Here is a 24,308-nt window from a genome sequence, read left to right as displayed (position 1 = left end):
AATCGATAAAGCCATTTCCGTACACTGCGTTGTGGAAAGAAATACGTTGAATACTTTATTACAGACACGTGTACATTTGTTACAGTAAATAAATTAATCTGTGAGTCTTCATCATACAAGCAGCTATTTCAAAAGTTTTCCCAATTAAATCATTTTACAAATACTATACAATACCAAACCCTTCAGCTCATACATCATTCATGTATATTGACTCATGAATCATAATTCATAGAATTATGCTGCAAAAGCCGGCCCTTCCTCAGCATGTCTCAGCAGATCTTCCTCAGTGAGGAAGAGGAGGGAGGCTAAAAACGAACAGAGGATTTCCATGCAGACCCCGTCGCCCTAGACGACAAGGTTGCCCTCGGCGATGGGGCTGTAGCGTTGATGACGGCCGACTCCCACCTGAAGAACCCGCACCCTGCCCTCTTCCTGGTCCCACCGGTCGCCGTGCCGATGGTCCTGGGGGCGGGGCAGCAGTAGAACGCTTGCCCGTGATTGGGGCCGCCGTTGGCAACCGTCTGGCGCTTCGCTCTCCGCCCGCACGCACACAAGGGAGACGTGATCCTAGCCACGCCCCTCGACGACGGGGGGAAGGAGATGTTGAGGGAGGAGGACAGGAGGGAGGGAGGACGAGAGGAGGAGGAGAGGACAGAGGAGTAGAGCCTGGAGGTGGAGGAAGAGGGAGGGGCAGGGAGGTGAGAGGGAGGATGAGAGGAGGACGAGGGGATGGAGGAGGGATGAGAGGAGGTGGAGGAGGAGAGAGGGGCAGGGAGGTGAGAGGGAGGACGAGAGGAGGAGGAGAGGACGGAGGAATAGAGCCTGGAGGTGGAGGAAGAGGGAGGGGCAGGGAGGTGAGAGGGAGGATGAGAGGAGGACGAGGGGATGGAGGAGGGATGAGAGGAGGTGGAGGAGGAGAGAGGGGCAGGGAGGTGAGAGGGAGGACGAGAGGAGGACGAGGGGATGGAGGAGGGATGAGAGGAGGTGGAGGAGGAGAGAGGGGCAGGGAGGTGAGAGGGAGGACGAGAGGAGGACGAGGGGATGGAGGAGGGATGAGAGGAGGTGGAGGAGGAGAGAGGGGCAGGGAGGTGAGAGGGAGGACGAGAGGAGGACGAGGGGATGGAGGAGGGATGAGAGGAGGTGGAGGAGGAGAGAGGGGCAGGGAGGTGAGAGGGAGGACGAGAGCAGGACGAGGGGATGGAGGAGGGATGAGAGGAGGTGGAGGAGGAGAGAGGGGCAGGGAGGTGAGAGGGAGGACGAGAGGAGGACGAGGGGATGGAGGAGGAATGAGAGGAGGTGGAGGAGGAGAGCCTGGAGGAGGGGATGGAGGGAGGACGAGAGGAGGAGGTAGAGAGATGGGGTGGGTCCCTGTAGACACTGAAGGAAGGCTGGTCTGGTTTGTGTGTGTTGTTAAGTGTGTGTGTGTTGCTAGATATGTGTCTGGTTGTGCATGTGGCTGTGTGTGTGTTTCTAGGTGTGTGTGAGTGTGTAGCTGTGTTGGTTTCCTCCCCCCCCTCCTCCAACACCACATCGTCATAGGAACCACACCATTCCGATTCCAGGAGTACCGGGACTTCCTCCTCCAAGCCCACCACTGCTTCCGGGTCAGGGGTCAGCTCCAGCAGGGGGTGATGGGAAATGTGGTCCATGGTAGTGGACACCAGAACCAGACTGCTGAAGCTGTTATTGTTGACGGTTCCTATCCTTCCTCCACACAGCGGGCTATTCAGACGGGTCAGTACCGTCATCAGGGGCGACAGCAGGTTCTGAAGCGGTTCAGAGGTTCTAGTGTTCCGTTGGGGGTTCCGCACTGGGCAGGGAGCGGAGCGGTTCTCAGAGGGTTGGAGATGGCTGGGTTGTGGTTCTAGGCAGGGTGATGAGGAACCTATGTCTGAGGAACCTCGGTCTGAGGAACCTCGGTCTGAGGAACCTCGGTCTGAGGAACCTCGGTCTGTGTCCTTGTTGTTGTGGATGGTCGTGTTCACTGATGTGTTTGTAAATAAGGGTTTGGTCTTTAGTGGTGCCTGTGAGGGAGTCAAATCAAAATAAACTTTAGACATTTTATTTATTAGAAGAGTCAAGGAACGGTCTGTAGTCACAGTGTAAAGTAACATCTCAGCTAGCATGCACAGTGTAAAGTAACATCTCAGCTACCAGACACAGTGTAAAGTAACATCTCAGCTACCAGACACAGTGTAAAGTAACATCTCAGCTACCAGACACAGTGTAAAGTAACATCTCAGCTACCAGACACAGTGTAAAGTAACATCTCAGCTACCAGACACAGTGTAAAGTAACATCTCAGCTACCAGACACAGTGTAAAGTAACCACATCTCAGCTACCAGACACAGTGTAAAGTAACCACATCTCAGCTACCAGACACAGTGTAAAGTAACCACATCTCAGCTATCAGGCACAGTTTTTGAAAATAATTATACTCAGTATAATATATATTAAGTTTCAGTAGAACAATTTAACGGATTATTGATCAAGAGTTTATAAAAGGGGAGGGTCACCTGCGGGGGGGAGTAGGAGAGGCTACGGGAGAGGAGGGGGGAGGAGGGGGGAGGTCAAGGGTCCACTCACCCTCTCAGGGCCTCTGGTGATCTTCATCACACAACCATCCTTCATCATCCTCCAGGCCAGCCCGGCTGTGTTCCGAGCATCATCCAGACCTGGACACGCACACACACACACACATTATACACACACACACATTATACACACACACACATTATACACACACACACACACATTATACACACACACACACATTATACACACACAGGATACAGGATACACTCTGGAGGTAGAGTGTGTGTGTAATGTGTACGAGTGTGTGTGTGTACCTGAGTGTTGTCGTCCTGAGAACTGGATGCCCAGGTCTTGCAGCGCTCCATTCAGACCTTTAGGCTTCCTGCTGTAGAAGAGCTGCATCACACACACACACACACACAGGCACACACACACACACACACACACAGGCACACACACACACACACACACACACACAGGCACACACACACACACACACACACAGGTACACACACACAGGCACACACACACAGGCACACACAGGTACACACTTTACTCTCCTGCTATAGAACCCCCGTTCTATAGCTGTGTGTATACAGTGTGTGTGTGTATACAGCATGTGTGTGTGTGTGTGTACTGTGTGTGTGTGTCACACTGTACACAGTGTGTAGGTGTACTGTACTGTACTGTACCCTGTAGGGTTAGGGTTAGTTTGTGTGTGTGTCACCCTGTAGGGTTAGGGTTAGTGTGTCTGTATTGTACTGTACCCTGTAGGTGCTCCTCAGGTCTGTCCAGCTGTTTAGGACGTCTGGCTTGTGAAGCTGCTTCCTCCTACACTCATACTGCAGACACACCCCCAGGTCCCAGTCTGGCCAATCACAACACAGGGATTCAGAGACCACAGCCAATCACAACACTGGGAATCAAGACACGACAGCCAATCACAACACAGGGAGGACCACCGATGAGTGTGCGTCATACCTGACCATGTGACGAAGGAGCAGAGTTTGTGTGAGGGGGCGGGGCTTCCGCTAGGGTGCCTGGAGAAGGCCACACCCCTCTGCAGCTGTTGTGTCTGCAACCAGCGGCTGAAACGAGACAAGCATATCTGCAGGGGCACGCCTGACTCCACCTGGGCCTGCAGGACGGCACACAGAGGCATAACTAAGACACCCTAACCCCCTGACTCCACCTGGGCCTGCAGGGAGGGACAGTCTGTGTGTGTGTGTGTAAATGGGTGTGTAAATGTGTGTGTGTGTGTACCTGTGTGTGTACCTGTGTGTGTAAATGTGTGTGTGTGTGTGTACCTGTGTGTGTACCTGTGTGTGTGTGTATGTACCTGTGTGTGTACCTGTGTGTGTGTGTGTGTGTGTGTGTGTATGTACCTGTGTGTGTACCTGTGTGTGTGTGTATGTACCTGTGTGTGTACCTGTGTGTGTGTGTGTGTATGTACCTGTGTGATGCCTGTGAGCTCGGTGCAGAAGTCAGACAGTACAGGGTGTTCCTGTGGCTGGACGTAAGAGTGGAACTCTGCCTCCACTTCACCCGTGGAGGTATTCAACAGCACCGCGGGAAACTCAACTAGGGGCGAGAGGAGGAGGGGGGGAGGAGGAAGGAGGAATGAAAGACACTCAATCCTAAACTATCAATATGTTGATCAATAATCTGATCAATACTTACTGATCTCCTGTCCATAGTGTTTTTTCTCTCGCCAGCATGTGGACTCAAAATCAATGACGATCAGGTAGGAGTAGATTTGATCTGGATAATTTACAACAAATCAGATTAATGATTTACATCAACGTCTTGCATTATGTTATCTTCATATTTTAGATATTGATCTTTGTAGGTATGTCCCCTTTGTGTATGTGTGTACCCATGTCCGAAATACTCTTTTGAATTCAATAACTGGGTTAATAATAATAATAAAAGTCGGATATGGTAAAATCAAACGTACTTGATAGTTGCGACTTCTCTCGTCTGTTCGATAACTGGCTGCGTTTCCTCAACAACCCTAATTCTCTTTTAGAAAACAAAAACAAACAAAAAACACCAAGATCATGGTGGTTCGTTTGCAACGGTAGCTAGCTGTATTCATAGAAAAACTTGCCTCAAATCAGCTACAGAACCAACAAACATAAACAAATCGAGTCGACTATGTATTAGCTAACTTACTTGGCTAACTTCTTAGTCGACATTTCTCCTTCAATCGACCAGCAACGCCAGTTCGTTGAAAATAGTTTTTGTGAACACGAAATTACAAAAATAACAGGCTAAGAAAATCGAATTAAAGGCGACAGTTTCACAAAAACGTTTCTTCGCGGCGGAGTTTGAATCAGTGTCATCCATTGCTCTGCTGTTGACGTCTGGCCTGTGCGAGTTAGGCCAGACCCAGGATACGGAAGGAGCGAAAACATCGATCGGAAAGAAAGCATGGCGCGTATGGTGTGGCATTGTGACTCTAGCTGCTGGGTTTCCAACTAACGGGTAACACTGACCAGCGCTTCATTTGAAAGTACTTCAAACTCACGGGATCATGGAAGACGTTCCTGTCTGTCACAAACGAAAGAGGGATCCGTCACCGAACGCACAGAACGCAAAGAGACCAGCGAGGGAGACCGGGTGCAACGGAGCGCCTCAACCCGAGTGTCTTTCCCGGTCCCGGCGCCCACCACGTCTCTCTGCCCCATTCGACCGAATCCAAGAGCCGGTCACGTTAAATGAGCTCACGGAGCTGCTACATTTCGCTTTATTAGGGAAAACAGTCAGAGTCAAACAACCCAGGTGGGCAGAAGAGACGTGCCGTTTGATTAGAAGTTACTAGTAGCTAGACAGTTATGAAAACTTCCAACGATCTGTGGTTCTCCCTCCCTCCCTCTTTCCAGCTGGTGTCGGTTGCGCGGACAGAGCCGGTTGGCGGGGGTGAACGTGGTGGTTTTGGAGGGGATGACTCGGGACCTGTTTTACGCACACTATCTGCAGTTCCCTCACCTCCGGAGCGCATTCCGCACGGTATGCACGTTAACAGTACTCAGGCACGCAGAGTTGTGACCCGGTAAAGTTTTGTAAATTGTTTTGTCCTGTTGTCATGACAACGCGGTGTCTGTCGTGATTCCTCAGAGATGCAGCTTCACTCCATCGCCTGGCAGCAGCATCTGCTCCATCTTCGGCAGTCTAGTTCCTGGTTCTGAGAGTTCTGTTGTCTCCCATGGAGAACTAGAAGGTGTGTGTGTGTGTCTCAGCTGTGCATTCCTGTCAGGTAACCATCTAGTGTGTTCTGTGTACATGTTGTATAACAGGAAGGTAACTATGTTTAGTCAACTCACTCCTCAATAATACATCTATATCATTACTGTGGTGTGTGTGTGTGTGTGTGTTGCAGGTCTGAGGTGGCACCCGGTTATACAGAGGTTTGGGGTAGCGACGCGCGGCCTCACAGCCTACACGCTGACCCTGGAGGAGAGAATCAAGAAGCACTTCCCTGTGAAAGGTCTCACACACACACTCATATACACACACACACACACACACACACACACACACACACACACACACCCTCCCTCTTACCATGTGTGTGTTTCAGGAATGCCAGGCAGTGAGGACTGTGTGTGTACACTCTGTGATGACATCATCACAGACAGCAGCCCTCTCTACGGACTGGACTGTGAGATGGTGAGATGACACACACACTCACACATTTCGTTTTCAGTCAATTATGTTGACCTATAATTGACGTGTGTGTGTGTGCAGTGTGTGACAGAAAGGGGTTATGAGCTGGCTCGCGTGTCTCTGGTGGACAGTAGAGGGCGCTGTTTGATGGACCAGCTGGTTAAACCTGAGAACCGCATCCTCAACTACCTCACCAGGTAATGCTGTGTGTGTGTGTGTTTTGGGGGGGGGGGGGCTAATGTATGATGTGAGAGTGTGTGTGTGTCAGTTAAATCCCACCCTTCCTCTCTGATAGGTTCTCAGGTATTACCCGGGCAATGTTGCAGCCAATCACCACTACCCTGAGGGACGTCCAATCAAAACTCAAGGAACTGTTGCCGCGGGACGCCGTCTTGGTTGGCCACTCCCTCGACAACGACCTGAGGGCTCTGAAGGTGTGTGATGACTCTTACTGTGGAAACAACCTCTGGGGGGGGGGGGGGGGGGTCTGGAATGTTGACGTTGTTTACCTTTGTTGTTGTTGTTTGTTATTGTTGTATCTTTGTTGATGTTGTTATCCTCCCAGCTCATCCACCCTCATGTGATTGACACCTCTCTGCTCTACAAGAGGGAGTTTGGACAGAGGTTCAAACTGAAGGTCCTGGCTGAGGCCGTCCTGCAGTGAGTACACTTACACACACACCTAAACACACATTTATACTCATATATATATATATATATATCACTTTTGATCTACATATCAAGACTTTCATGACTGTTACCATTTCTTGATGCAGCATGTGTGTGACTCCTCCCCCTCCCCCGGTTGCCCCTCCCACAGGAAGCAGATCCAGACGGAGGAGGTCAAAGGTCATGACCCCAGGGAGGACGCCCAGGCTGCCCTGGAGCTGGCCCAGTACTTCATCACCACTGGACCCAGACAGGTACACACACACACACACTCGGACAGAGCACAGACTTGGTCTACACACACCCCAACACTGTTTAAGCAGGCTGTGTGTTGCTAGGTTGTGCAGCAGCATGTGGGTGATCTTTGGGGAGACAATCAGAGCTTGCCAGAGTCTTCTGTCAGACACACACACACAGAGGACTACAGGTACGACTGCCTAAACTGTCCCCCTGCAAAAAGCTCTACTTCCTGTCCTACCTCTGCCTCAACGGCCTTCATACAACTCTTCCTCTCTCCCTCTCTTCATCCCTCTCTCTCCCTCGCTTCATCCCTCTCTCTCTCCCTTGCTTCATCCCTCTCTTCATCCCTCTCTTCATCCCTCTCTCTCCCTCTCTTGTTCCCTCTCTTCATCCCTCTCTCTCTCCCTCTCTTCATCCCTCTCTCTCCCTCTCTTCATCCCTCTCTCGTTCCCTCTCTTCATCCCTCTCTCTCTCCCTTGCTTCATCCCTCTCTCGTTCCCTCTCTTTTCATCCCTCTCTCTCTTTCTCCCAGGTTTTCTGAGGTTCTGCAGAGATCTGGCCAATCAGCAGTGTTTATAGGGCACCGTGCTGACATCCCCCTGGCGCTGTCCAATCAGCAGTGGCATAGCTCCGACCAAGAGGTGAGAGGTCAAGGAGCGGGGCCTGTACTGTTTTAGGTTGCCAGGGCAACAGCTTCTCATTCAGATTTTTCATCCATCCTATTTTTTCTCTTCTCTGTCCCTCTACTCTCTCACCATCTTTCAACCCTTCTCTTTTTTCCATCAATCCCTTTACCCTCTTCTCTCCTTCCTTCTCTCCAGGTGCTGTCGTCATTCAGGAGGAGGATAGAGGAGGACCCTCCCTCGCTCAGTGTGGTCCAGTTCTCCGACTCCAGACTCCTGCTCTCTCAACACACAGTGGGGGACATCTAGACTAACATGGATGATTCCAATGATTTTTCCAGTGATTCCAAATGTTTTTTAGTATGAATACTGATGGATTGTCATGTGTGTCAGGTGTGTGTGCGTCTGAGAGAGATGTGTGTGGTGTTTGCTGGGCCACTGCCCCCAGCCTATACAGAGAGGGAGGTGAAGAAACTGTTCAGGAGCTGTGGAACCATCCGAAACGTCAGGATGCTGAACACCCAGACGGTAGGGCTGAACAACACTCTAGAACTCTGAGAAACGTTATAGAAGTCTGTTTCCAGTGTGGGGCTGAGTGGCCAGTGACCTCTGACCTGAGTGTGACTTCTGCCATCTAGCTGCATGCTGAGGTGGAGTTTGAGCTGCTGGAGGGAGCCCAGCTAGCCGTGGAGACGCTAAACGGACTCCTGCTACAGGAAGCACCCTGCAAGGTTTGTCTCTTTCCTCCCTGCATCTGTCTCCCTCTCATTCCTCCCTGTATCTTTCTCTCTCTCCCTCTCATTCCTCCCTTCCTTTCTGTTCAGGTCCAGCGGCCCATCAAGGAATCCATGCTGGATCTGGACGTCTTCCTCGCCGCTCTGCGTGACGACCCCCTCAACACTAACCTCATCTACGCCGCCGGGCTAAAGGCTAGCGTTAACCACACCCGGGTCCCAGCAAAAGTCAATGGAAATATGCTACATGCCAAATGTCCAGAGCACCCAGTCAAACACGATGTGCTAGGCGCTAACGGAGATGAGCTACATGCTAGCTCCTCAGAGCCCTGTGAAAACGACCTGAGATACAATCTGAGAGACGCCTTTGGGCGGTTCGGAACCATCGAAGGCATCATCATGCCCACAAAGACCTCTGGGAAACGAAGAAGGCATGCTTTCATAAGTGAGTTTGATAAATCCAAGACCGCCCTAGTCATTCAGTTTGGAGACTGTATTTGTATGTCAATAAAACTGCTCAGAGAGATGGAACAGACATGTAGATATGATTATACTTTGCACTATGCAAAGTATACTATGCGCATCTTATCCCCTACTGTACTAGGATAAGTGTTTGCTAAATGAATCAAATTCAGTGTAAAAGTTGAAAATTGTTTTTCCAGAGTATCAGAGTTGTGGCAGTGTGAAGGCAGCCCTCAGCTCACCTGTGGAACTCTGGGACAGGAAGTCATCCACCTGCCTGGCCCTGACCCCGCCCCACCTGCCCTCCTGGGTATCCATGGAGACGACCCCCCTTGGCTACCCGCCCGGCAACCAGGACCAAGAAGTGGAGCACGCTATGAGGAAATTGGACGGGCGTGTCCGGAAGCTGTTCAAATCCCTCCCAGACCACACCCTCAGCATCGTCCTGTTGCCCGGGGTTACCAGACCCCACGGCAACCTCCCTGGACTCTGCTTCCTGGAGGTCAAACAGGCTACGCCTCCACACCCTAACCAGTTGCCTGAACATGCGTGTGTTTAGCATGTAGACTGGGGATCCAACTCATCAACTCTGGACCACAGAACAATGGTGTGGAAGGTTATAGAACATGATTGTTGTAACAAAACTAGAACCATGTTTAAGTGTTGTAGAAAATGGACCTGTGCTGGAACAGTGTTCCCTGGTCTAGAACTGGCCTGACCACTTTCTGCTGGTGCCTTCTGATCATGTCTGCTTTATTAATAAAAGCTGACATGACATCAAGCTGTCTTTCTGGTCCTCACAGGGAGGGGGCAAGAAACAAGAAATACCTTTAGCATCATCATTCATCTAAAGTGACAGGGGGGTTTCAAACCTGCAACCTCTTGAACTGCAGTCAAAAGCTTTACACACTACAGAGAAGAGAGGTAGACAGACAGGAGGAGAAACGGCAGAGGTAGACAGACAGGAGAAGAAACGGCAGAGGTAGACAGACAGGAGGAGAAACGGCAGAGGTAGACAGACAGGAGGAGAAACGGCAGAGGTAGACAGACAGGAGAAGAAACGGCAGAGGTAGACAGACAGGAGGAGAAACGGCAGAGGTAGACAGACAGGAGGAGAAACGGCAGAGGTAGACAGACAGGAGGAGAAACGGCAGAGGTAGACAGACAGGAGGAGGGAGAAAGACAGGAGGAGAAACGGCAGAGGTAGACAGACAGGAGGAGAAACGGCGGAGGGAGAAAGACAGGAGGAGAAACGGCAGAGGTAGACAGACAGGAGGAGAAACGGCAGAGGTAGACAGACAGGAGGAGAAACGGCAGAGGTAGACAGACAGGAGGAGGGAGAAAGACAGGAACTCAAAGAAACAAAAGTTACTAAGAAACATTTTTATTTTTCCTTTCAATGTAAGGAAATATTATTTTAGACACTTTTACACCGCGTCATACAAAAAATGACGACAATTTTTCACCGGAACATTCTTTGACAGTTTACAGGGAACGTACAAAAAACGAAATAAGACTTCTAAATAAACAAGTAAACAGCTGGGTTGGACATCAGACTGGTTGTGCCTGGGGTTTACACCAAGAATAAATATAAACATTTATGATGTGTTGAGGACGACGGGCTACCAGATCACCAGGGTATAAACACGTTTAAAAAAGAATTGATGGGCGAAGGTGGGCGAAGACTATTAAAAATATTCACACTGAAATACAAAAACGTGTAAACCACAGGACCAGTTAAGTGCTGTCATCTGGTCGCACGCGCACGCATACACACACAGATGGTTAAAAAGCCTTGGTGATGTGTTGTCTGGGAGGATGGTGAGAGACTGTTGGTGTCATTTACACATGGCTTCATTATGGGATGTCCCCCCTGCTGCACAGGTCCAGCGAGTGCCGTGGGAACGGTATCCAGGGTGTCCCGTGGTCCATCAGCAGAGCGGGTGGTGCCCAGGCCCTCCTCCTACCAGACCTGGGGCACGTCGTACAGAGGAGCCACTTCAGGACCTGTAGAACCATCCAGAACACTCAGCACTACCAAACACCTGTAGAACCATCCAGAACACTCAGCACTACCAAACACCTGTAGAACCATCCAGAACACTCAGCACTACCAAACACCTGTAGAACCATCCAGAGCACTCAGCACTACCAAACACCTGGAGAACCATCCAGAACACTCAGCACTACCAAACACCTGTAGAACCATCCAGAACACTCAGCACTACCAAACACCTGTAGAACCATCCAGAACACTCAGCACTATCAAACACCTGGAGAACCATCCAGAACACTCAGCACTACCAAACACCTGGAGAACCATCCAGAACACTCAGCACTACCAAACACCTGTAGAACCATCCAGAACACTCAGCACTACCAAACACCTGTAGAACCATCCAGAACACTCAGCACTACCAAACCCCTGGTAACTGAGAACACAGCAGAACAGCTGCATGCATGCTGGGCTGTAACTGAAGTCTCAGTAAGGTACTACTCCACACAGCCTTGACCGGAACATTCTGGTTCACAGAACTGTAGAATGTGAACACACCTGTCTCGACTTCTGTCTTCTTCTGGTTCTTGCGACCCTTCCTTTTCTGATTGGCAGGGGGTTGCTGTTGCCAGGCAACCGCCCCTGTCTCACTGATTGGCTGAGAGGCCTCAGGACTCTCCTCTTCCTGAGTCGGACTCGTCCCCGACAAATCAGCCGGCGACCTGTAGACAGAAGCACCCAATCACAGGACTGGGACAGGAGCACCCAATCACCCTGGGACAGAGTCGTGTGTGTGTGTGTGTGTGTACGGTACTTACGTGGTATTAAGCCAGCCTTCTGTCGTCTTGCTGTCCACCACGCCTGCGTACGTCTGAACACACACACCTGGAGAGGAACACACACACTTCAAAACTCAAATATGGGCAGTGTGTGTATGTATGAGTGTGTGTGTATGTGTGTGTGTACCGTCAGTCCTGATCTTCTTGCTGCCCTGTGAGGAGGACAGGCTCCAGTCGTGTGTGTCGTCCTCCTGGACCGGACTGATGCTGCGCTTCCCTGGGGCCCTGCCACACACACACACACACACGTTAAGAGATAATACACACAGTACAGGTAGGGGTGTATGTGGGCGTGAGCATGCGCCCCTCACTTGTGCTGTGTGTATCCGTAGGAGGGTGCAGTGGAGGGCCGGACCCAGGCGTCCGCCCCCCAGGAGGAGCCTCCTCCCTGGGCCTGCCTCTCCTGCTGCCGCCCCTGGACGTACTCTGCATACGTCTGGATACGGTAGCTCTCCGCATAGCGACTGGTGTTCATGGCTGGAGGAGCACAGAGGAGGAGGGGGGGGCACAGAGAAAGATGAGGAGAGGGGGTGAGAGGAGGAAAGGGGGCGAGAGGAGGAGAGAGGAGAGGGGCGAGAGGGCTAGAGGATAGGGGGCGAGAGGGCTAGAGGATAGGGGGCGAGAGGAAGAGAGGAGGAGAGAGGGCTAGAGGAGAGGGGGTGAGAGGAGACTCACCTATCTGAACCTGGTCAGTCTGACTCAGACACACGAAGGCCGACACGTCATCTATCCATGACACCTGGATGTTACCTAGGCAACACACAACACCAGGGTTAGGTTGAGCAGAGGGAGAGGGAGAGCGACAGAAAGTGGGCAGACAGGCAGGCTCACCAAAGGCACTGAAGAGCTGATAGAGGTCGCTGGTCTTCCACTCCTTAGGGAAGGTGACGTACAGTACATGATCCCTCTTAGGCTGCACTGGAGACAGGAGAGCATTACCACCATCCTGCAAGTGAAAGTGTGTGTGTGTGTGTGTGTGTGTGTGTGCACACACTCACAGTCTGGTCCGCTGATGTTGAGGTAGGGAATATCTATTATCCTCATCAGGAATAACCTGAATACGGATGGAGAGAAAGGAGAGATTCAATGAGAGAGAGTGACGGGGTGACAAACAGGAAGAGGAAGAGCAGGAAGGGGTCTTACTTGTTGAAGAAGGGTTCGATGAGTTTGGAGTGAGAGCCGATGTGAGTCTTGGGGGGGGTCAGGAACGTGCCTGGGGGGATAGGACTGGTCAGCCACGAGAGGGGTGTGTGTGTAGGTGTGTGCGTGTGCGTGCGTAGGTGTGTACCTAGGTAGTTGGCCATAGAGATGAAGCAGAGCCCAGTGATGTAGGCATCGTAGCCCGCTTCATGCAGCTGCTCCTGAGACGTGTCGTAACTAGGGAAACCAGGCGCCGTCTCTGATTGGACGGAACACAGGAAATTAACAAGGTTACGTAGATGAGTAGATGTTTGTAATCCTTCCAGCCACCAGAAAGCCTTTAGTTAGCCAGACCTGGTTCAAGTACAGGACAACTGTCCACAGCAACTCCTGGGAGCTCAGAAACCTTGGATCCATGTAACCCTAACCCTTCATGTTTGGATCCATGTAACCCTAACCCTTCATGTTTGGATCCATGTAACCCTAACCCTTCATGTTTGGATCCATGTAACCCTAACCCTTCATGTTTGGATCCATGTAACCCTAACCCTTCATGTTTGGATCCATGTAACCCTAACCCTTCATGTTTGGATCCATGTTCTTACCAACTCTGGGGGACTTGAAGGGGCACTCTTTCAACTGTTTCTCCAGCTCAGCCAGAGAAGTGTTGCTGATGAGTTCCTAACACACACACACACACACAGTATTAACACACAACCACCAGAGTAGAAGACTGCTGAACGTGGTACGGTGGGGGTGGGTCAGGGTTCAAAGGTCAGTTACCTTGAAGGGATGAGTGGAGGCCATGAGCTTGGTGTCTAACAACCTGGTAGAACACACACACACACACGTTAGCTTGAGGTACACACACACACCCGTTAGCTTGAGGTACACACACACACACAGTATGGGGGGGGGAGAAACAGTACCTAAAGGAACACAGCACATACCTGGGGAGAACACAGGTGGTGACCTCTTTGAAGTCTCTCAGGTCCTGTAAGGAGATGGACAAAAATCATGACGACTCAACGCCACCATGACGACTCAACGCCACCATGACGACTCAACGCCACCATGACGACTCAACGCCACCATGACGACTCAACGCCACTCAGAGGAACATGACTGTTCAGTGTTTCCAGGTTTACAGCTTTGGGGGGGGGGGGGCGACCATGTAGAGACAGAAATGACACGCCGTCGTGTAAATAAGAAATAACATGAGGCCATTTAGTTTGTTTACTAAAAGAGCAAGCTATACACCCGTTTTATAGGAAAGGTAACCTGAAATGACTTATTTTGTGATCAGGCGATATATATATATATATATATATATTTTTTTTTTTACTTGACCTTCCAGGGGTGTGGGGGGGGCCCTAATATAAATGGTAGGGGAAACACTGCTGTTCTCCGTGACGGTTCTCTGAGCTGAGTTTCAGAGCAGAGCGCTGCAGTTCCACGTACCTCAGGCAGGGCGCAGTAAAACTGGTGGATGGTGTGCATCACATCCAGCAGCATGTTGTGTCCAACCACCAGCTTTCCCTGGGCGGAGGGGGGGCACATCAGCGCTGTACACACACACAACCACCACACACTAGAATGTTTCCCTTTAGGTTTGGCAGTTTAGTTAGACTTTAAGGAGACATGGTTTGAGACTTACTGATCTGGAGATGAAGTGAATGACCCTGGAGAAACCCACAGCATCATTCAGCTCTTCCTACACACACACACACACACACACACACACGTTAGAAGCCAGCTTCCACTGTGGACGGGTCAAACGTGTACACACACACACACACCTGCTCCCTCTCGTGTCTCTGTTGCTGCCTCCTCCTCCTCTCCTCTTCATCAGCCTTGCTGATCTGGATGTAGCGCTCCTTCTACACACACACACACACAATATATATACCTTTAGGGTCTGTGTATGCATGTCATGGTGTGTGTGCACGTGTGTGTGCGCATGTGTCATGCATCAACATCCACTGCTACCTTCTCCGTTTCCACGGTTTCCACGTGCAGGCCCTTAGGGAACCTGAGAGGTGAACACAGTAAGTCCTTCCCGTTTACTGTCAACTAACCAGGCTTGTTTACCAAGATTACACCACCACCACCACCACAACTACAACTACTCACTTCCAATTGAGCGTCTGGTAGATCAGCTTCCTCTGAAACCTGGAGGGAGGGGGAGAGTGCTCAGAAGACCAGGGATTATGTGTGTGTGAGACAGAGAGACAGACAGAGAGAGACAGAGACAAGACAAGAGAGAGAGAGCATGAGAGGGTTTACCAGAAGAGACATGATTACCCAGTACAAGGCTCCAGATCCACAGTCTTGTCTGAGTTGCTGAGAAGAGCCTCAACCTTCTCCCTGCAGAGAGGTCAGGGGTCAGAGAGAGGTCAGGGGTCAGAGAGGGGTCAGGGGAGAGAGCTGGGGGGTTGCTACAGTGACGAGGTTGCTAGGAGAACTCACACCACGCGGTTGATGAAGTCTTTGTGCTCATCGGGGACGTGGGCAGGGCCCTTGGAGGAAGGGGATATGTAAGAGGGCGTGGCCCCATTGGACTGGCTCCGCCTCTCCTCAACCTGCTCCCTCAGCTGTGCTTCTTCTTCCTGGTTCAGGTAGGGGATCCCTATGGCAACCAGAGGGTCAGGTCAAGTTTATCAACAGCACAGAAGTTATTTGCAAAGAAATGTTCTGGATTTCCAAAAAACATAATATAACCTATTTTATGTAAACAATATTCATAATCTAGTATCTAATAGACCAATGTAAAATATAGGGGTCAGACAGTCATATTGGCTAGACTTATGCAGTATTGAATTAAGCATAACATATTAGGTAGTGTGGTGTGTGTGTGTCTCATAGCTCTCTCACCATTACAGAAGACCTTGTTGAAGTCAAACCCCTGACTGGCTAAGAAGTCTATGCTGGAGCTCTGAAACAATGAACCCTCATCATCATCATCATCATCACCAACACCACTATCACCATCCTCATGCTTAGCGACAAACGTGAACTCACTTGGCATATGAACTTGATGTCAGGTGATGTTCTGTTGAATGGCTTTGGAAATACGTAAAAGTTAAAAGACTTGATGATATACCTGTGAAAACACAAGCAGAGGGTTAGTGGGGACCTCTGTGTGTGTGTGTATATCTCAGAGTTTGCTGTTCCATGGATTATTCATGTCTGTCTAGACTCACTTAGATTCTGCTTGGTCATACTTGAACGTGCACAGTCCAAACTGGAAGAGGAGAAACTCCATGGAATGCTGAGAGACAGAGAATTCAATTTCGATGATTTTCCAGTGTGTCGTATTATAATGTCATATTTCGTATGTGTACGTTTTGGGGGCTTGTGTCTATGGCTCGTATAGTCGCTGTAGTTATGACAACTAGCATCCTTACCTTTTTGAGCTTGGTATAGCGTTCTTCTGGCGTGTCCAGCCCGTTCGTGAGCGCGCTAACGTTAGGGCCGTCACTTATACCTGCAAACATAAAACCGTTTGGAAAAAAAGAAGCTACCATGCCCATGCATCCGATGCCACGGTTACGTTCGTAACCACGTTAACCAGCTTCGGCTGTATAGTACGCCGCTGCAACGCCTACTGTACCTGAAAATTCCCCATCAATGGCTAGAAAATCCGCTTCCTCTATGGCGCTGTTTACAGTGCTTAAACTGTCTTTAAAATCTGAAATAAAGAAACGTCATAACTGTCATTACAGCTTTCATTTGTAATGCTAGCTGGCACTAAACATGTAGCGGCTAGCTAGCATTAGCTCCGGTTAGCGCTGTCAATTGCAACGGACTTCTGGAGAAAAAGGTGTTCATATAACGCTGTTCTGGCGTGTGAATAGTCACCAACGAAATGTACACTTTGTTTATTAATATTAACATACAAACTCACAACGAACATAAAACTCGACATTGATTTATTTGTAAATGTTAGCCTAGCTTTTAGTGCCATGTTAGCTTTTGGTGCCTGGCATTTCGACAATACTGAATTCCAGCAAATACACTGCCGGTCAAGCTAACTAGCAAGCTAGCCCCGCATTCAAAAGGGTAATTTTGGCTGGCTGGATAATGGTAAAAGACAACGACATTTAAGTCGTGTTGATTTAAGGGAATCTTTCTGGTGTGGCTTTTCAGTGTGAGGGTGAGAAATGCATAATAACGACTTACTTTTCCGTGTCACCTCCATACTTGCAGCATATGTAAACTGAAGCTAACGGGAGACGGCTAAAAGAAGTCCCTTTTAACCTTTCCAGCTTGAGTACTTCCGGTGTTATGACGTTCTGCGTTAAATCATAATAACATGTCCTTTATCTAACGCCGTTTTTTGTCTTTCACTCAGTCTCCCACATACAACTTCCAGAGCTAAAGAATGTTTTCGTCTGTCCATCGTTTGAGTGTTTGACCATCGTTACACAAGCTCAAAACGGTGTTTAACGGCAGCTAAATGTATTCAATCGATTTAACTTCGGTGGCGTTGTCTCGATGTTCTACTTTTGACTCTAGAGGGGGCAAGACACACGGCAGACGGCCTTCCCTCACAATAGTTTTTATTAACGGTGGGCTGGAAAAACATAACACATAAAATGTCTACCAACTCACTCACACAAAACCGTTGGTTAAAACTCAGTCACAGTATGCTGAGCGTCAGTGATTTACTTATAACGTGTGCAGATTAAACTCATGTGACCTATGATAACTGTTGATGCTTCAGTGTTGAAATGAATAGTAGGTATTTTTTAACTTCACATATTCAGAATACTGTTAACATTTTAGTCTGGAAACCTTTTTAGAAACGCTCAAAAATTTTAGCTTGCTATCAAGTTATGTTTCTGTCATGGTTACTATGGTTAGTGAATGGCAGTCTTGAAAACCTTTTAAAAAGATTTGTCACTTTTCATGTTCAGATCTACAATGCAAATTGATTTGACATTACATGACTGAAAGTCAAATAAAATATGGACAAATTGTCTCACATTGAAACAGTCACTCATATTCCTGACATTCCTGTGGTCACCATAGAAACATAACCATGTGATTGTGCTGTTCCTGTACTCAGTCCTCAGTAGTAGCCTATGGTCTACATTGACATTCAAGCACACCTTAAACACATGTTGGACATCTTTAGCAACATGACAGCAACAAACAACATAGCAACAAGAAAGTTTGTGGAGGCAAATCTGTAGGTTTACAACACCTCAAATACTGTATCTTGTCCAGTGTCTTGCCTAAATATCTTTAGCCATTGATTTATTTACACTATATTTTGTTAACTTACAGCAGCATTTACCATCATCAACCAGTAGGTTTGTCTATGGACTCTCCTAAGACCCGCCCTACAAAAGAGATTGGCTAAAACAACCAAAAAGTTTTCCAGTCAACCTCCCTAAGCCTCGTCCTACAGAAGAGACCCATTGGACAGGGCCACATGATTGCTGGCACCCTTCAGTGATTGGAAGATGTTCCTTAAGTCATAGCGTCCGGTCCTGGTCTGATTGTAATGGGCCCTTGAATATGAAACATCCAATTACTATGACAACAAATATCACCGCCCCCACCAGCCCTGCAATGATGGGGAGCCAGTCCACTGTGGAAAGGAGAGAAGAGGGGAGAGGACAAGGAGAGGAGGAGAGAGAGTTGGGAGAGAAGAGGAGAGGAGGAGAAGAGAGGGGGAGAGGAGAGGAGAGGAGAAGGGGGAGAGGAGAGAGTTGGGAGAGAGGAGAGTTGGGAGAGAAGAGGAGAGGGGGAGAAGAGAGGAGAGAGAGTTGGGAGAGAAGAGGGGGAGAGGAGAGAGTTGGGAGAGGAGAGGGGGGAGAGGAGAGGGGGAGAGGAAATACAGTATTATTCCTCAAAGCATTTTGAACTATTGTTCAAGTGAATGCTACATTAATACATTTTCAATGTATTTGTTTTCCAGCTGTATTCAAACACTTCAAATATTCTTGTTATTAAATAATAAAAATGAATTCATTTAATTCATTGATCTGAAGTGAAATACTCTACCACTGAGCTATACCCATAACTACCATCAGATCTCTTGCCTTATTTTTTATTTATTCAACCTTCATATTATATTCCTTATATAACAGATATTTTACTGTCACTGTACGATATTTGATAATTGAGCCATACTCATCCCTCCTCACCTTTTGACCTCCACCAGGTACGTATGGCATCAGTCCCTTGGCTGTTCCAGACTTTACACGTGTAATTTCCTGTGTGCTTCACGTGAGGGAGGATGAGGGACCTCTGTGTCGTGGGTGTGGCCGAGAGCTTGGGGGAATGTCCAGGAGTAGGAGGGGGCGGGGTTAGCTCGCGCCTTGCAGTTGAGTTTCAGAGTGTCTCCTTCAGTGATGCTGACTGGCTGTTTTGAATCTAGATGCGTGGTCTGTATTTTGGGGGCGGTCTGGAGGGGTGAGAGGAGGAGGAGAGAGGGAGGGGGTGAGAGGAGGAGGAGAGAGGGAGGGGTGAGAGGAGGAGAGAGGAGAGAGAAGGAGGAGAGAGGGGTGAGAGGAGGACGAGAGAGGAGTGAGAGGAGGAGAGAGGGGTGAGAGGAGGAGGAGAGAGGGAGGGGTGAGAGGAGGAGGAGAGAGGGAGGGGTGAGAGGAGGAGAGGAGAGAGGGGTTGAGAGGAGGAGGAAAGGAGGAGTGAGAGGAGGAGAGAGGAGGAGAGAGAAGGAGGAGAGAGGGTGAGAGGAGGAGGAGAGAGGAGTGAGAGGAGGAGGAGAGAGGGGGTGAGAGGAGGAGTGAGAGGGGGAGGAGAGAGATGGAGGAGAGAGGGGTGAGAGAAGGAGGAGAGAGGGGTGAGAGAAGGAGGAGAGAGGGGTGAGAGAAGGAGGAGAGAGGGGTGAGAGGAGGAGGAGAGAGGGAGGGGTGAGAGGAGGAGAGGAGAGAGGGGTGAGAGGAGGAAAGGAGGAGTGAGAGGAGGAGAGAGGAGGAGAGAGGAGGAGGAGAGAGGGGTGAGAGGAGGAGGAGAGAGGAGTGAGAGGAGGAGGAGAGAGGGGTGAGAGGAGGAGGAGTGAGAGGGGGAGGAGAGAGAAGGAGGAGAGAGGGGTGAGAGAAGGAGGAGAGAGGGGTGAGAGAAGGAGGAGAGAGGGGTGAGAGAAGGAGGAAAGAGGGGTGATGATGTTAGTGGACGAACACACACAAACACTTGTTATATCACACTGTGATATAACAAACCACAAGTAAACTGTAGAGAGTGTGTGTGTGTGATCTTGTGTATGTACTTTACATCTGATTGTGTGCATGTGAATCTGATAGTGTGTGACTGTGTGTGTGTGTGTGTGTGTGAGCAGACTCACAGAGCACACTGGTCCTGACTCGTGCAGACTTGTTCACGGGCGTGTTCTCCAGGTCCAGGCTGGCCTCACACCACACCTCCGAGCCATCGTCCTCCTCCCTGGCCATCACGTCCAGACGGAAGGCTGCGCTCTGTGGCTTGAGCTCTGTGGTTTCAGGATGCACCTGGGTGCTCAGCAGGGTGTCTCCTCTGTAGAACCGTACCTTGAGCTTCTGGATGGGAGCAACGTTCTCTACAGAGCAGTTAACCGTGTACTCACTACCCTCAACCATGTCTCCTGTCATCTCTGCTAGCAGCCGGATGCTGTCTGGAGGCTCTGTGGACACACACACACACGCTAGACATCGTCTAACTAACAAATCTATGAAAGATGACACTACACTCACTAAAACCCCAGATTGAGTGTGTGTGTGAACTCACGGTACACAGTCACGTTCAGCCGTGTTTTACACTGTAACTCCTCGCTCTTCATGAGGAAGGTGCTGTAACACAGAGGTGCCGTGTCCCACTGGTCAACCCTGTCCACCTGCAAGGTCTTGTTTCTGGGCCCAGGGATCCGCACGTCGCCTATAGAAGCCTCCCAGCTGAACAGGTCTGGTTCTTTGGGGTCCTGGGTGATGGTGCAGAGGGCCGAGGCTGGGTCTCCGTACCTCACCACCAGCCTGGAGGGGCTGATCTGCATCAGGCCTGCACAGGCTGGATCTGGAGTGAGAGGGGGGGTGAGAGGGAGTGAAAAGGGGGGGGGGGGGTGAGAGGGAGTGAAAGGGGGGTGAGAGGGAGTGAAAAGGGGGGTGAGAGGGAGTGAAAAGGGGGGTGAGAGGGAGTGAAAAGGGGGTGAGAGGGAGTAAAAGGGGTGGGGGGGGGTGAGAGGGAGTGAAAAGGGGGGTGAGAGGGAGTGAAAGGGGGGTGAGAGGGAGTGAAAAGGGGGGTGAGAGGGAGTGAAAAGGGGGTGAGAGGGAGTAAAAGGGGGGGGGGGGTGAGAGGGAGTGAAAAGGGGGGTGAGAGGGAGTGAAAGGGGGGTGAGGGAATGATATTGAGGAAGAGAAGAGAGGTAGGAGAGAGAACAGTAATTTGAGAGATAGAAGAGATAGAGGAGAGAGGTAGGGGATGTTAGACAGTTAGAACACCAGCTTAGACTTGTCCCAATATGACTATATTACCCCCCATCATGATCCCTGCCCCTGCACTGCATCATGAGCCATGAGGCTACACAACCTTTCATGAAAACAATACCCGTCTCTGCTCGTACACTTTATCAAGACCGAAACCTGCAAGTCTGACTCCCAACATTGTTGCTGACCAGCCCGCTTATAATCACTATGGAAACGCACGCACGCCTCTTCCGGGTATTGTTCGTTGCTTCCCACCATCTCGTTGCTTGAAAACGCTTCCGTTGAACACGAGAGCAAACTCTCTCCTTTCCTTGACGGCGAAAGAAGCGAAGCTTGTTTTCTGCGATGTCGCCGTGATAATAGATATGCTACTTCCAAAGACAGTTCTAACTTTTAAATTCCCGATTGCCTAAAGTGTGCCAATAAGTGTGTTAAAAGTTGAAATATAATCTAGGCTAATATCCCTCGTAGTTTTTTTTAATGAATTAACCCTTGTGTTATCTTCGGGTCATTCTGACCCATCAGTCATTGTGACCCACCGTCGTATTGCGACAAATTTACCTCATACAAAAACAAAGTGAAGCATTTTCTTTTAACTGTCGGGCTGTCTCAGACCCCCCACATTGGAATGGTTAAAAGAAAATTATTTTTATTTGTTTTTGTATTGGGTAAAATTGGGTAAACACAACAATGGTTCGTTATGAACCTTTGGGTCATGTGACCCGAAGGCAGCACGAGGGTTAAACTGAGCTTCACTGCATCGACCAGAGTGACGATCAAAGCCACTTATCAAGTTACCGTATAGCCGACACAATACATCTGGGTAGCCTAGCCTATAGTAGGAAATTGGACTTACCGTTTAAGGCAAAACATTGAAACACTGAGAATGAAAGAAGGACGAAAATTCCACCGAGATTGGAGGCAGACATGTTCTACTAAAGATAACGGTGACCTGCGGTCGAGCTGGTCCTGGTGCGGGGCGGTGTCAAGAATGCGCTCAGATCGCGCGGTGGTTCAGTTACCGTTAAGTGAAAGTAAAACTATCAAGTCAGAAGTGTGAAGTACCAAAGTACCAGTACCAGTACGTCACTCTCACAGTACGTGTGTGTGTGTGTGTGTGTGTGGGCGCGTCGACACGCATCGCTTATTTGGAATTTCCAGTGATGCCCTCCGTTTTTCTTCGTATATCTAATAATATATCTCTCATACCGTCTCTATATTTCTCTCCCCCCACACACACACACTCTCTCCCACCCCTTCTATCTCTGCCTGTCAGTGTGTGTGTGTGTGACAGTTAAGTGGGTGTCAGTTTAGGGAAGAGAATCTGGAGAGCAGGAAACCATACGCAGGCACACACGCACGCACAACATCCTAGGGATGTTTGTCAGTGTCAGTTTCCTTGAAACACGTTTCCCTTTTCTCTGTCCTTGTGTCCCCCTCTCCCTTTGCTCTGTCCTTGTGTCCCCCTCTCCCTTTGCTCTGTCCTTGTGTCCCCCTCTCCCTTTGCTCTGTCCTTGTGTCCCCCTCTCCCTTTTCTCTGTCCTTGTGTCCCCCTCTCCCTTTGCTCTGTCCTTGTGTCCCCCTCTCCCTTTGCTCTGTCCTTGTGTCCCCCTCTCCCTTTTCTCTGTCCTTGTGTCCCCCTCTCCCTTTGCTCTGTCCTTGTGTCCCCCTCTCCCTTTGCTCTGTCCTTGTGTCCCCCTCTCCCTTTGCTCTGTCCTTGTGTCCCCCTCTCCCTTTGCTCTGTCCTTGTGTCCCCCTCTCCCTTTGCTCTGTCCTTGTGTCCCCCTCTCCCTTTGCTCTGTCCTTGTGTCCCCCTCTCCCTTTGCTCTGTCCTTGTGTCCCCCTCTCCCTTTGCTCTGTCCTTGTGTCCCCCTCTCCCTTTGCTCTGTCCTTGTGTCCCCCTCTCCCTTTTCTCTGTCCTTGTGTCCCCCTCTCCCTTTGCTCTGTCCTTGTGTCCCCCTCTCCCTTTGCTCTGTCCTTGTGTCCCCCTCTCCCTTTTCTCTGTCCTTGTGTCCCCCTCTCCCTTTGCTCTGTCCTTGTGTCCCCCTCTCCCTTTGCTCTGTCCTTGTGTCCCCCTCTCCCTTTGCTCTGTCCTTGTGTCCCCCTCTCCCTTTGCTCTGTCCTTGTGTCCCCCTCTCCCTTTGCTCTGTCCTTGTGTCCCCCTCTCCCTTTGCTCTGTCCTTGTGTCCCCCTCTCCCTTTGCTCTGTCCTTGTGTCCCCCTCTCCCTTTGCTCTGTCCTTGTGTCCCCCTCTCCCTTTGCTCTGTCCTTGTGTCCCCCTCTCCCTTTGCTCTGTCCTTGTGTCCCCCGCTCTGTCCTTGTGTCCCCCTCTCCCTTCTCTCTGTCCTTGTGTCCCCCTCTCTCCTTTTCTCTGTCCTTGTGTCCCCCTCTCCCTTTGCTCTGTCCTTGTGTCCCCCTCTCCCTTCTCTCTGTCCTTGTGTCCCCCTCTCCCTTCTCTCTGTCCTTGTGTCCCCCTCTCCCTTTTCTCTGTCCTTGTGTCCCTCTCTCCTCTTTCTCCCTCCCTCTCCCTCCCTCCCTCCCTCCCTATCTCTCCACCTCCCTCCCTCTCTCCTCTTCTCACTCCCTCCCTCTCTCCTCTCCTCCCTCCCTCCTCACCTCCCTCCCTCCCTCCCTCCCTATCTCTCCACCTCCCTCCCTCTCTCCTCTCCCTCCCTCTCTCTCCACCTCCCTCCCTCTCTACTCTCTCCCTCTCTCTCCTCCCTCTCTCTCCCTCCCTCTCCCTCCCTCCTCCTTCCCTCCTCCTTCCCTCCCTCCTTCCCTCCCTCCTCCCTCCCTCCCTCCCTATCTCTCCACCTTCCTCCCTCTCTCCTCTGCTCACTCCCTCCCTCTCCCTCCCTCTCTCCTCTCCCTCCCTCTCTCTCCACCTCCCTCCCTCTCTCTCCTCCCTCTCTCTCTCCTCTTTCTCCCTCCCTCTCCCTCCCTCCCTCCCTCCTCCCTCCTATCTCTCCACCTCC

General features: G+C 50.2%; 4 protein-coding genes across 7 annotated transcripts; 1 reads left to right on the top strand and 3 right to left on the bottom strand.

The window, feature by feature from the left end:
* Nucleotides 1–9: 9 nt before the first annotated feature.
* Nucleotides 10–5,062, bottom strand: LOC134009040 (ERI1 exoribonuclease 2-like). Of its 2 annotated transcripts, XM_062448707.1 has the most exons (10): nt 4,712–5,062; nt 4,494–4,558; nt 4,217–4,297; nt 3,990–4,117; nt 3,518–3,674; nt 3,304–3,404; nt 2,851–2,932; nt 2,588–2,676; nt 1,916–2,024; nt 10–1,885 (listed from the first exon to the last, which is right to left on the bottom strand). In XM_062448707.1, exons 1-10 carry the CDS (start codon nt 4,732–4,734, stop codon nt 306–308), a joined length of 2,415 nt encoding a protein of 804 aa, XP_062304691.1. In that variant the 5' UTR covers nt 4,735–5,062; the 3' UTR covers nt 10–305. The 2 variants fall into 2 exon arrangements, with proteins under 2 accessions (XP_062304691.1, XP_062304690.1); XM_062448706.1 differs by having other exon boundaries at nt 10–2,024.
* On the top strand, nt 4,897–9,703 carry LOC134009042 (RNA exonuclease 5-like). 2 transcript variants are annotated; one of them, XM_062448712.1, is made up of 16 exons: nt 4,897–5,320; nt 5,422–5,548; nt 5,657–5,759; nt 5,919–6,026; nt 6,120–6,208; nt 6,287–6,402; nt 6,501–6,639; nt 6,771–6,865; nt 7,026–7,128; nt 7,213–7,301; nt 7,647–7,755; nt 7,936–8,031; nt 8,131–8,265; nt 8,376–8,468; nt 8,562–8,916; nt 9,134–9,703. In XM_062448712.1, the coding sequence occupies exons 1-16, from the start codon at nt 5,073–5,075 to the stop codon at nt 9,490–9,492; spliced, it is 2,364 nt and encodes a 787-aa protein (XP_062304696.1). In that variant the 5' UTR covers nt 4,897–5,072; the 3' UTR covers nt 9,493–9,703. The 2 variants fall into 2 exon arrangements, with proteins under 2 accessions (XP_062304696.1, XP_062304697.1); XM_062448713.1 differs by having other exon boundaries at nt 4,898–5,320; nt 9,195–9,354.
* Nucleotides 9,704–10,301: 598 nt separating this feature from the next.
* parn (poly(A)-specific ribonuclease (deadenylation nuclease)) lies at nt 10,302–19,315 on the bottom strand. 2 transcript variants are annotated; one of them, XM_062448717.1, is made up of 27 exons: nt 19,067–19,315; nt 17,091–18,507; nt 16,522–16,599; nt 16,316–16,395; nt 16,112–16,179; nt 15,930–16,011; nt 15,783–15,843; nt 15,378–15,537; nt 15,213–15,275; nt 15,042–15,080; nt 14,898–14,940; nt 14,708–14,788; nt 14,566–14,622; nt 14,370–14,447; nt 13,859–13,902; nt 13,692–13,734; nt 13,514–13,589; nt 13,057–13,167; nt 12,912–12,981; nt 12,767–12,822; nt 12,600–12,686; nt 12,444–12,518; nt 12,080–12,245; nt 11,896–11,993; nt 11,748–11,814; nt 11,488–11,651; nt 10,302–10,940 (listed from the first exon to the last, which is right to left on the bottom strand). In XM_062448717.1, exons 2-27 carry the CDS (start codon nt 17,107–17,109, stop codon nt 10,897–10,899), a joined length of 2,010 nt encoding a protein of 669 aa, XP_062304701.1. In that variant the 5' UTR covers nt 17,110–18,507; nt 19,067–19,315; the 3' UTR covers nt 10,302–10,896. The 2 variants fall into 2 exon arrangements, with proteins under 2 accessions (XP_062304701.1, XP_062304702.1); XM_062448718.1 differs by lacking the exon at nt 10,302–10,940 and adding an exon at nt 11,219–11,244.
* Nucleotides 18,307–22,766, bottom strand: LOC134009222 (intercellular adhesion molecule 2-like). The gene is made up of 5 exons (XM_062448948.1): nt 22,191–22,766; nt 20,643–20,924; nt 20,224–20,538; nt 18,452–18,507; nt 18,307–18,318 (listed from the first exon to the last, which is right to left on the bottom strand). Exons 1-5 carry the CDS (start codon nt 22,261–22,263, stop codon nt 18,307–18,309), a joined length of 738 nt encoding a protein of 245 aa, XP_062304932.1. The 5' UTR covers nt 22,264–22,766.
* Between the last annotated feature and the right edge of the window lie 1,542 nt (nt 22,767–24,308).

Source organism: Osmerus eperlanus, chromosome 22 (assembly GCF_963692335.1).
Source record: "Osmerus eperlanus chromosome 22, fOsmEpe2.1, whole genome shotgun sequence".
Classification (NCBI taxonomy): Eukaryota; Metazoa; Chordata; class Actinopteri; order Osmeriformes; family Osmeridae; genus Osmerus; species Osmerus eperlanus.
This window is presented reverse-complemented; position numbering and strand designations above follow the sequence as displayed.

Excerpts from the sequence above, each read along its gene's own strand:
- LOC134009040 (XM_062448706.1), bottom strand. The coding sequence starts at position 4,734 with ATGTCGACTAAGAAGTTAGCCAA. Across the intron at positions 3,405-3,517 it reads CTCCTTCGTCACATGGTCAG|ACTGGGACCTGGGGGTGTGT; the intron begins GTATGACGCACA and ends GTGATTGGCCAG. Across the intron at positions 2,025-2,587 it reads TCACCAGAGGCCCTGAGAGG|GCACCACTAAAGACCAAACC; the intron begins GTGAGTGGACCC and ends ACTCCCTCACAG.
- LOC134009042 (XM_062448712.1), top strand. The coding sequence starts at position 5,073 with ATGGAAGACGTTCCTGTCTGTCACAAACGAAAGAGGGATCCGTCACCG. Across the intron at positions 7,302-7,646 it reads ACACACACAGAGGACTACAG|GTTTTCTGAGGTTCTGCAGA; the intron begins GTACGACTGCCT and ends TCTTTCTCCCAG. Across the intron at positions 7,756-7,935 it reads GGCATAGCTCCGACCAAGAG|GTGCTGTCGTCATTCAGGAG; the intron begins GTGAGAGGTCAA and ends CCTTCTCTCCAG.
- parn (XM_062448717.1), bottom strand. Across the intron at positions 14,448-14,565 it reads TTCACTTCATCTCCAGATCA|GGAAAGCTGGTGGTTGGACA; the intron begins GTAAGTCTCAAA and ends CCCTCCGCCCAG. Across the intron at positions 12,246-12,443 it reads GACTGACCAGGTTCAGATAG|CCATGAACACCAGTCGCTAT; the intron begins GTGAGTCTCCTC and ends GTGCTCCTCCAG.
- LOC134009222 (XM_062448948.1), bottom strand. The coding sequence starts at position 22,263 with ATGTCTGCCTCCAATCTCGGTGGAATTTTCGTCCTTCTTTCATTCTCA. Across the intron at positions 20,539-20,642 it reads GCTGAACGTGACTGTGTACC|AGCCTCCAGACAGCATCCGG; the intron begins GTGAGTTCACAC and ends GTGTGTCCACAG. Across the intron at positions 18,508-20,223 it reads AGTCAGGACCAGTGTGCTCT|TGGACTGGCTCCCCATCATT; the intron begins GTGAGTCTGCTC and ends TCCTTTCCACAG.